This window comes from Egretta garzetta, unplaced genomic scaffold (assembly GCF_000687185.1).
Source record: "Egretta garzetta isolate BGI_Z169 unplaced genomic scaffold, ASM68718v1 scaffold250, whole genome shotgun sequence".
Taxonomy (NCBI): Eukaryota; Metazoa; Chordata; class Aves; order Pelecaniformes; family Ardeidae; genus Egretta; species Egretta garzetta.
The window spans coordinates 1,323,822-1,335,144 of NW_009258294.1; the positions used below are offsets into that span (position 1 = coordinate 1,323,822).

Genomic DNA, 11,323 nt, shown 5'->3' on the forward strand with positions numbered 1-11,323 from the left:
ATGCCAGCTAAATTAGAAAAAGATAACCAGGAGAAGAGATTAATTTTGATTTACCATGTTTGCACTGTATTCTGAAAGACACCCTAAGCCAGGACAAGTTTTAGCAATGAGACACCATCTTTTACACTTCATTTGGCCTTGTTTTGGGCTCTGGGCTACAACAGTGTCTGGGTTTAAGGTTAGAGAGAGGACTAGGCCCAGCAAAGCTGAGGCTGGTACTGAGCTAGTACCCACGCCAACTATGTCAAGTTTTGTTACGGTCTTTTAGAAAACCTGGCACCAAACTTTTTAAGTCTCTGGCTGCTGTTTAGAAATTGGGGAGTCTCCATGTTTCGTTCCTGAAACACCTCAGCTGACTAAGTTTTTTTCTCCCATATTCAGTATTCTCAAAAGACAGAAAAAAGACCATTGCCACAGTAAGAAACTGTTTGGATTTAGCCTCTTCCTTTGGAGCAGGCAGAAAAAATGCCTGGAAATGGATACAGGCAGATACTGAAGGGTAACAGAACGAGCACTTACTACCTGTTCTCCAATAAATAAGACTTTGCTTTTAATTTTAACCTACCTATATTATGACTAATTGAAACTCATTCATTATTTTGCCAAATTTACCTATTTGGGTCTTTTCCTTCCTCTTGATAACATGCTTAACATATTTATAGACTGTAACCATAAGCTCTCTCAGTTTCCGTTTTACTAAGTTAAACAATTTCAGATCTCCCCATACCCTACGCCCTCTTGTAAAGCAAGTTGTCCCATCTTCCCAATCAACAGAGAAATTTTGTGTTCTCTGAAGTAGAAACCTCATGTAAAAAGTATTTTTAATATTGGGAAAAACATCCTCACAAGTTACAACTCATACACAACTAGGATCTGTGGTCCTACAAGAAACTAAACATCTATATTGAGAGCGTTGGGAGTTGAAGCTTACTTCACTCACCCTGACAAACTCTTCACTCTCTATGACTACCTCATGCTACTGAATCACACAGATGTTTCAGATGGCAAGCTAAACCAGGTGTTGTCCATATTATAAGTTTAGTAATGCCTTTTGAAATCTTCAACAGTAGGTCCCTGGATATATTTTGCCATACTAGCCTTTTCAGCTGTAAATTTACAGCCCTTTTTATTCCTGCTTTCCTGATTTCTCTCTAACATAGTAATAACCTCGGGGTTACATGAAATGACCAATGTCTTCATTAATATAGAAAAATAAATAAGAAACGGTACTTTTAATTGAAAAAATCAATTTTAGTACCACTATTTTCTGACACACAGATTTTTGGCCATCTAACTTTATAGCCAAAAGCTGTCTACTTTCTCCAGTTTCTAACCTTTCTAATGCAGTGCCTTCAGAACTCTCTGTCTACACAGCCACTGTCAAAAAGTGAAAGGGGAACTTTTGATTTATTTTAGAGCTTCCAGGAGGCACTTTTCTTTTTCGCCAAAAGGAAGCCACGTATCCAAAATTATTCAAACTGAATCCAAAATTATTCAAACTGAAACTACTTCCTCATTGTGTTTAAGTAGGCAAATTCTGTTGACATCAAGAACACAATTTTAAGGGTACACACTGGAAGCATTTGACTAGAATTCAGATTACTGGTGTAGTAGTTTCAAGTGGTTGAGCCAGCAAATGTACCTGTCAGGTTTAGGTACCAATTAGAAAGATACCATATTACACACTGTGTGTTAAAATGTTAATGTGTATTGCAACTTCTTTCAACAGTCCTATTTCTGTCTTTTTTTTTTTCCCCACTATATTACATGCAGTAGTTTAACTCAAGCATAAAGGGACATAACTACAAGATGAATTACGTAAAGAGGTATGACAGCTTATTATTTAGCTCACCTCAGGAATTTTCCTTATTACTGAATTATTTTCTAATAATTCAATGATAAAGTTGTTAGGGAATGACTGTAATTAAAGAGGCTAGCTGTGTATATCTCATTCAATGGATCTTTCCAAGAATCCTATGTATCCAACACCACTATTCAATGGTAGTATTAAGGCAAGAGAGGAACTCTTTTTCAAATACGTTGAGAAAGATGCTGCTATGAAGTTCATGCCTCAGAACTCTTGTCAATAATCTCAAATAGCAGAGTATGTAATCTGCGAAGGATCACAACACAACTAATAAAAGGTGATCCTTAGGTTTCAGTTATACAGAAGTAACACAGAAAGATGCAAGCAAAATAGAAAAGTTCAAGGAATTGGAACTAAGCAAGGAAACACTTGCCTTAGAGATATTCTGACAAAGAATAGCTTTTGGGAAGTGGAGCAAGCATTAGAAAAATGTTTTCATGATTGTGGAAAGGTAATTTTGGGATTGAAAAATATTAACTAACTTACAGATTCTGAGTGCTCCATTACAGCCAATACAAAGAAGACATATTCTTGACCACTCTGCAGTTGTTTATTCTCAAAGCCACCGTAATGCTTCTTATCCCCCAACGTGAACTCCGTAGGAAGAACTTCAAAGTGAGCTGCAATATATGGCTTTAATTCAACTTCCCTCCCAAGACGAATGCTTCTGCGTTTCCTAGCTATCTCCTTAAGCAGCTTTAGAATGGGGGAGGGGGAGGAGAAGAGGGGGGGAGAGAGAGAGAGAAAGCAAGAACAGAAAGATAACTGTAAACAACTTTAATGTAACATTGACAATTTAATGAGAAAATTTAATGCATGACCAGGAACTACAAAAATACAATTTATCCATATTTCATGGGACATATCAGTATTACTAAATCAGTTCTTGCAAAATCTTCCAATTTCTTGTCATCCTTGTTAAGATAAGATACTACGTAGCAATTGCACTGCCCAGACTACAAACATAAAACAATTAGATCGGTTTTCAGTGTCTGATACTGTTGTCTCTGGAGGGAAAAAAAAGCAATATACCTTCTCTAAGGACATACATATATACACACACATCCTATTACAGATCGTATACATACGTGTGTGTACATACATATGTAATCAGTCATAGAATACTATCATGGAATCATTGCGTTAGAAAGGCCCTTAAAATGATCGAGTCCAACTGTTAACCCACCACTACCAATAGTGCCACCACTAAATCCTAAGCACCACATCTACCCATCTTTTAAACACCTCCAGGGATGGGGACATCACTGCTTCCCTGGGCAGACTGTTCCATGCTTAATAACACTTTCGGTGAAGGAATTTTTCCTAATATCCAATCTAAACCTCCCCTGGCACAACCTGAGGTCATTTGTTACTAGGGAGAAGAGACCAACACCCACCTCACTACAACCTCCCGTCAGGCAGTTGTAGAGGGTGATAAGGTCTCCCCTCAGCCTGCTTTTCTCCAGACTAAACAGCCCCAGTTCCCTCGGCCACTCCTCATAAGACTTGTGCTCCAGACCCCTCCCCAGCTTCATTGTCCTTCTTTGGATATGCTCCAGCACCTCAATGTCTTTCTTGTAGGGAGGGGCCCAAAATTGAACACAGGATTCAAGGTGCAGTCTCACCAGTGTCAAGTTCAAAGGGACAATCACTTCACAAATGCATAATAATATTTTCTCCCTCCCTATGAATATGCAAGGTACTCTCTCATCTCCTGTTTGATACAACAAATCTTAGTAAGTCATATGATGTAGTTATTTAAAAAACAGGAATAAAAAATAGGAAAAAAATCCCAATTTTTGAAAATCAATTTACATTAGCTATTTTAAAGTTTTTTCTGGTAATTCTGAAGTACAAACAACTCAATACTAAGTAGCTATGGCTTTTTGTTTTTTCTAACAACAGGAGTACCAAGCACTCTGACAATATTAAAATTCCTGAACATCTCAGGGAAAGGCATACTTTCCAACGTACTTCACAAACAGTAAATGAAGTGCAGAGGAGTTTGCAGGAGTGATTTGTAAACATGTCTCCCATCCCAAACCTGAAATTGATTGCCATGTTACTTGTCCAAAAGCACCAAAAGTTGCTTTCTTCATGGTTTGTACAACACTACGCAATAGATCAGTGATGGGAATCAATAACAGGAGCAATGAATCCTAGCAACTTTTCTATTGCTAGACTACAAAATATTATCTACCACCCTACCATACACAACCCATACTTCAGATTTTAGCTGCCTAATTTGACTTTCAAAATGTAACTTTTCCTTGTTTCATAAAATATTTCTTCTGATGAACAAAGCTAAAAGTTACACTGAGGACAAGATTAGATGCTGGGTTCAAACTTGTAAAACATATACTAACTAACAAAGGAACTTAAGCTCAACTGGTATAATACTTTGATGAATTACTTCCTAAACCAGACAAATGCTTTTTCAGTACCTTTTATCACTTCAGATATACTGGCAGTCAACAAATATTAATCTGTTTTGATTACAAGGAGCCTGAACTTTTCCTGGGCGATAAGTGATGACTTCTAAGGCCTCTTTATAGTTCCCCTCATTTTTCACTTATGAAACTTATTCAATGTCCTGTAGTCTCAGATTGCAATCATAAATTTCTCCATGGTCACACAGCTGTTTTAGGCTTTCCAGCACACGAACAGTGCTAATACAATAGATTAGCACCAACTTCTTTGTTAGGAGGAGGAGACAAATCTCCAGAGCCTGATAGAGATCAATAAAAAAAGATATTAAAATCTAATTTTCACTATATATTTTCATTTTAAAGAACATGTTTAGTCAGGGAAGTGCTCTCTTGCTTTAAACTCTTCTTCAGTGTTAGGCCTCATCTTAGCTAGCACATTTTCTTGCCTTCCCCACATGGGATCTTGTATTTTGCAGCTACACAATTAACAATTCCAGTGCATGTAAAATAGTCTACTATTCACTCTGCTACTGAGACAGAAGCTTTTAATACTGATTATTTTAACACCCCTTCTCATTGAAGTATGTATTCCAAACACAGGCAATACAGTACGGATAGACATGGAAGCAACCTGTACCACTTGGATCCAAACTTCCTTTGCATTGAGGGCATTGGCTGTTACCCCTCTGAAGATCTACACAGTCAACTGCTTCCCAGCTCTAAGGCTGAGTCTGTTCTCTGTTGCAGAGATTTCACATTCATTTAACTCTATCAATTTCCATGCTCCAACCAAAAGCTGGTACACCGCAATGGATCCCCTGAGCAAAAATGAACTGGCTGTAATTTGAGACTAGAAATCATTATTCATTACCCAAGGACTCTATTACAATCAGCAGTCCATATTTCTCTTTCATTCTTCCTAAACAGTTTAATGAGCAGCTAGAGTAAAGTTGCATGGTATAAAAATGAGGGCAGTAGAGAACTGTAATATTAAGGAGATTTCTATTTAGTTGCCTTACTGAAGGTGACTCTCACATCTGTTGGTTGCTTCCTATGCCCCAGGTAGAGTTACTGAGGGCAGAGTATCAGGCAGAGACTAATCAAAGTTCATTCCTGGTTCCTTCAGCCTTTATAAGACTTGCTGAGGGAAGTGCTCTGTGAAAAGTTTGTATCTATATGAAGCCATCTTCTATAAATACACTAACAGTTATGCAGAGGGCTGAGTGCTGACTATCCTGAAGTCTGCTGAAACAAAAAGGTTTCAGGTAATAACAATGTGATATGTATACAGCCCGGAAGTCAGGAGCTGTAAGTACTGCAGTACGAGGAGAGGTACATGGCTTGAGCCATCCCTGAAGATAACTGGTATTTTCATTTATGGGTACAGTTTCCACCAGAATATAAAGTTACTTGTGTGGCTACCTCAAATAAATTCTTCATTGTACATTTCCAGATTACACCATATTTACAATTTACATTTTAAATAACTCAAAATGCCAAAATACTGCAAAAGTACTGCAATCAAAATGAGATGGAGATTGAAAGGGGAAGAAAAATGTTCTTAATTATTTCTCGCATTTGAATTAGTAACAAAAAATGCATATATTTACAGATAGCAATGCTGAACTACTGTATTGCAGTGGGTGAAGTGATCAGGAACTAAGTTTTGGCTATGAATGCTGAAAGTTAATTGGCCTGAGTCAGATAAAATGTGTTCAACTTTTTCAGAGGTGGTTATTCATAACCTAAGGCCAGCTAAACTTAGGTGTGCTTGTGTGTAGATAAAAACTTTGTCTGTGACATTGATTACACATGACTGAATAGACCTTAGGTGAACTTCTGGCCTCATTGATGTTTCATATATAAATGGGGTTGTTGCCAAATATCATTACTTGCACATATATCTCCTGTTGTATTTTACATCAGGATTTCAATAAAATTACTAAATTTATTTAAGACTTAACATCCAGACTTTTATTTAGGTTTTATTGCTTACAAATCAAAAGTAATCCTCCTAGGTAATACTTTAGCAAATTGTAATATTTTGTTTGCATTTCATTTGCATGACAGCTTTTTAAAATCACTAGATCTCATTATATTCAAAATAAATTTTGAGTTAATAAGGAAGGACTGTATCTCTAATAACTATTATTTTCAGATACACAATATCTAGTCCATTGCCTGCTCTCTTAAGATTCTGCATCTCTCTCTGTTTCTTTCAGAACTGAGATTCAAGGAACCAGGAAGATTAGGTAAATACAGTAAAGCTGGAGAGTAGTTTGAACTGGTCAGTCATGTACTGGAGTCAACCTTCCAGAGCAGTGTTTTCAACAAAAAACTTTTTTTTTTGACAATCTAAGCAACATACTTCTTTGGAAAATCTATTGCCCAACCCTTTCTGATACTAACAGATCTGAGACTGTACTAAAAAAAAGATATGCACAAGTATCTTCACTTGACCATTGGGAACTATTTGCTCAGAGAGTTGTGTGGTTATTTTTTGTTTGTTTTTTTTTTCCAAATTTATTTATTGTGCCAATGCTTTCACATGTTTGTCAGAAATAGTACACCTAATAACCATATATTTTCTAAAGCTGGAAGTAAAACAGTCTTTTAAATAATAGAAGCTGGATGAGTCAGTTAGCATGAAATACAGTTGCTGCCTGCTTTTGATTTTTTCCCTACTCGGTACTTACTATACATATTGGTGGCAATTGTAAAAGATATATTAAGGGGTTTAGTCCTTTATCAGAAATAATTTTCATTTTCCAGTCAATGCATATCTTATTTCTTCCACCATTAATTCTACAATGTGGTCTCAATTATATCAGTAGAAGTGGGAAACAACCCATCCTGACCCAAATATTTCTGCATTAATAAATGCTCTTTATCAATCTGTTATACAGATTAATGCACTGCAACTTGCAGGATGATTAAAATGACCCTTTGTTATGGGAATCAGCAGGACCCATAGAATATAATTGCCAAAAAGTTCAATGTCATCTGGCACCTATCCTTTAATCTGTTAATGCTGCTGAGTATGACTACAGTCTTTGGATGTTAAAAGTGGGTGGTAATATTAAATCAGTTTTCCATTACAGTATGGATCTTGCTGTCAGAGTTTTACTGTTTAACCGTATTTGATGTCGCCTAGGACTATGATCATGAACTGATGGCATTTACAACCCAAGTTCTTTTAAAGGGAAGAATTTAACAGATCAAAGCAAGTCATCGCTGCAATTGAATCAAATGAGATGATCACATAAATGAAACTGGTCAAGAGGAAACACAGGCTTCAATCAGTCAGTCAGCAGTAATGAAAACCGTGCCTTCCTTTGAACAGTTGTTTTTAATCTTCTCATCAAGGATGCTCGTGTTGCTGTACATATTCTTCTTTGCCTTTCCTGATCAGAAAATAGACTAAAGACTGGAAGACCTCTGTTTATATTTTGAAAGCTCTCTACAGCAGTCTTAGTTTGGTGAAGATCTTTATTTTCCTTACATTTTGATGCAAACATTGAAATTGTTATCCATTTTGTCAATGGGAGGAGGGAAAAAAAAAAACCATTGTGATTACTCCAAGATGATGATTACTTCCCAGTGATTGTATTATGGGGAAGCACATGGTGAAGTGTCTCTGTAACATAAAACTCTTGAATCCACCAAAAGAAAATGGAAAAATAGACAGGATCCAGTGAAAAGATCACTAAATCATGAGTAAAGAAACTGACTTTGGTCTCTGGTCTTTGAATTGCAGAGATATTACATGTACAAATTACCACAGCATCTGAATGGGACCTAAATACTTAGCCAGATGCAATAATAATAACAATAACAACGCCACCTGTCTTTTGTACAGGGCTTTCATATGGGGCTCTCAAAAGAGTTTTACAATGATAAATATTAGTATTATTCCAAATTTACAGATTGAAAGATGAAAAACAAATTTGTATGAGCTACATTGTCCTTCAGTAAAACAGGAGACAGGACTGAACGCTGACACTATTCTTCCTGGACTTATTCTAATCAACATGTACAAATATCTCAAGTGTGGATGTCACGAGGAACGGAGCCAGACTTTTCGCAGTGGTGCCCAGTGACAGGACGAGGGGCTATAGGCACAAACTGAAACATAAGAGGTTTCAGCTGAATATGAGGAAGAATTTCTTTACTTTGAGGGTGACAGAGCACTGGAACAGACTGCCCACTGGGGTTGTGGGGTCTCCTTCTCTGGAGATATTCAAAGCCCGCCTGGAAGGTATCCTGTGTAACATGCTCTAGGTGAACCTGCTTTAGCAGAGGGGTTGGACTAGATGATCTCCCGAGGTCCCTTCCAACCCTTGCCATTCTGTGATTCTGTGATCCTGTAATTATTATAGCAATAATACAACAAATTGACTTCTAGTATCACTGAGTTTATTCCTAAAATGAAAGTACTTCTGTCCTTTGGGTTATGTCATTTATAGTGTCAAATGATGACACAATGTTTCTTTCCTACTTCATTCATTTCTGAGCACAAACTGTCAGTAGAATGGAGACTACTGTAAAAGTTTTCTAACCAGAAGCATTACAGTATGTGATAATCAGGTAAAAACACCACAAGAAGGTCAAATGTTAAAACTGCAGTGCAAATTGCAATTTAGCATTTGTTACAGGCTTAGTAAACACCCCAGTAATGAACCAGACCTTTATTAGAGTTCATATCATTGGTGATTAAGCTTTTGCTGACAACTCATTTCACCTCCTGCACTATTGCATTATGCTTTACAATAGGAAAAGAATAAAATATTAATGCCAACAAAGATCAGACACTTTGTGTGCTTTATTGCAACTTAATGTCTTTATTGGCTTCTAATTTAAGTAATTTGAACTTTTGTTTCACTCCCCACAGGCTAATTCAAATATAAATATAAAATATCCTGACAACCAGAACTTCTAAAACCGGTGCTTTAATCACATACCACTAATAAGATTGTTTCTTTAACAAAGAAGACAACAGCAAAAACATACAGTACCTCATCTAGTTCCATTTCATCTGGACTCTCCCACGGTTTGATAAACTTTCCACGAGACCTTTTCAAAGGCACAATAACTATGTAATAACCTCTGTAAAGGAAAAGGAATAGATAAATCAATGGAGTAGGTGTCTGTTCAGAGGAACTTAAGAGAATAGCAGTTGTTGAGAGCAAATTCTTTGCACATTATTATGCCACTGCAGCCTTCCAAACATATTTGTAAGGTTCATACTCTTGAAACCACATCCAGTGTAAAACATTTGACAAATAAATGGCACTAATTACCTGCCTTTTCATGTAAACATATAAATATGTATAAGAAACTTTAATTACCATGTTCTAAAATGCCTACATATTTGACTGCAGCTTATTATTTCATTTGAAATACAAGAGCCATGGGATATTTGTGCCCTGCCACCACCACACTGGGAAAAAAACCCAAACCCCTAAATTGAAACATATTGCCATATATTTAAATCTCAATTATCACCCCATCTTCTCCCATTTTCATGTATAATCAGAATAGTAGGTTAACATAATGTGTTTGTTGATGCCAATATTATTATAAACAGAAAAAAAAAGAAGACATAGCATACTCTCCACCCACACACTCTTTACTTTTGAGTATCAATCACCATCAGCTTCATTTACTTAAGTATTCTGTTCACAATCATAGACAAGAGAGCTTGCTGTATGCTCTCTTTACAGCTAGGATTTGCAAATTACATATACCAGTTTTCCTCAGAAATATTTTCCTGAAAATATCTTCCTCCTCCCCCCCATGGAGACTAGTAAATTATACTTTCTAGTATAATAGAGATATGGCACTTTCCTTGTTTCCTTCACAAAGCCTGGATACATGTCAGGCAGATCCATAATTTCACATTAGTGTGAGAAAAGCATCAGTAGAATCACAACAGCAGGACATCCAGGATGGTATAATATACATCTTCTTGATAAACACACTCGACAAAAAAATCAAGCAGTCTCTATCTCAGAGGAGAAGGAAAGAAGCTGCTCTCCTTTGTTTCTAGTAACAACAGAGCTTATTAAGAAGGTGTCTCTGGCTCTCCATTATGGAAGATAATTTTAGTGTCTCATGGACTATCATCTCTTCCTGTCTGCCATTTTTTACAGCCTATTCAACCTCCTGCAGCACTTACTATTCATTTTACTCACACAATGCAGTTGAAAAACCTAAAGTAATTAATGAAAGAGAGTCTACAGAAAAGGACTTTCCTTACAATTGATCAAAACCTACTCAGTCTAAACTGACTCTGTAATCTATCTTTCTTCCATACTGGTGCATGCCATTGGTCCTTTTTCATGGTCTCTTCTTAATTGAAGCTCCTTCCCACAAAAAAAATGTAACAAAACTTCAGCTTTTTAACTACTGTAGTAAATGCACACATTTATTAATTCTTATGTTAAATATGAATAACAAATTCTAGTGAATGCTAATTTATCCATGTATACAATAACTACAACTCACATACCTTTTCTTTAATAGATACCTAAGAATCAGACAAAAGGCAATTGAGAATTGGCCCCTGTATGTCTTTCAGACATCAAAGTTACATCTGCTGGATGAACTGCACAGCAGTCTCTTATTTACACTTTATTTTTTCTTCTTTTTCTTTTTTAAGCTAACAGAATGTTCATACTTTTTTTTCAATCAAGGACACTTTCTTCATGCATGCCTCCCACTCATAACTTTGATCATCCACTAAGACTTTCAGCACATACAGAGTATTTTAAAGCTGAAAGCACAAGTATACCAACAGCAAGCAGAAAATGGAAACTATTCACAGAAATATACAGTGCTGCAAATTGTAAAGGACAACAAAGTTCTATTATTTTTAGTTAACTCCAGAAAATGAAGCATCTCTTGGAAAACATGTTTTATCATTTTCTTGGGTCTTTGAGTTTGGGTTTTTTGGGGGGGTGGGGGTTGGGGGGGTGAGGGGAGGTGAGAAAAGGGGGTTTTCCTTGGATATTGCTTTAACTACTGA

At 36.5% G+C, this 11,323-nt stretch overlaps 1 protein-coding gene across 1 annotated transcript in view; it reads right to left on the reverse strand.

Annotated features, from left to right (window-relative positions):
- PTPRD (protein tyrosine phosphatase receptor type D) overlaps positions 1-11,323 on the reverse strand; it is a 230,607-nt gene that overhangs the window by 94,071 nt on the left and 125,213 nt on the right. The window contains exons 15-16 of the mRNA XM_035893633.1: positions 9,312-9,402; positions 2,354-2,563 (exon numbers count right to left, since the gene is read on the reverse strand). Of these exons, the coding sequence (XP_035749526.1) occupies positions 2,354-2,563; positions 9,312-9,402 (301 nt within the window). The remainder of the gene's footprint in view (positions 1-2,353; positions 2,564-9,311; positions 9,403-11,323) is intronic.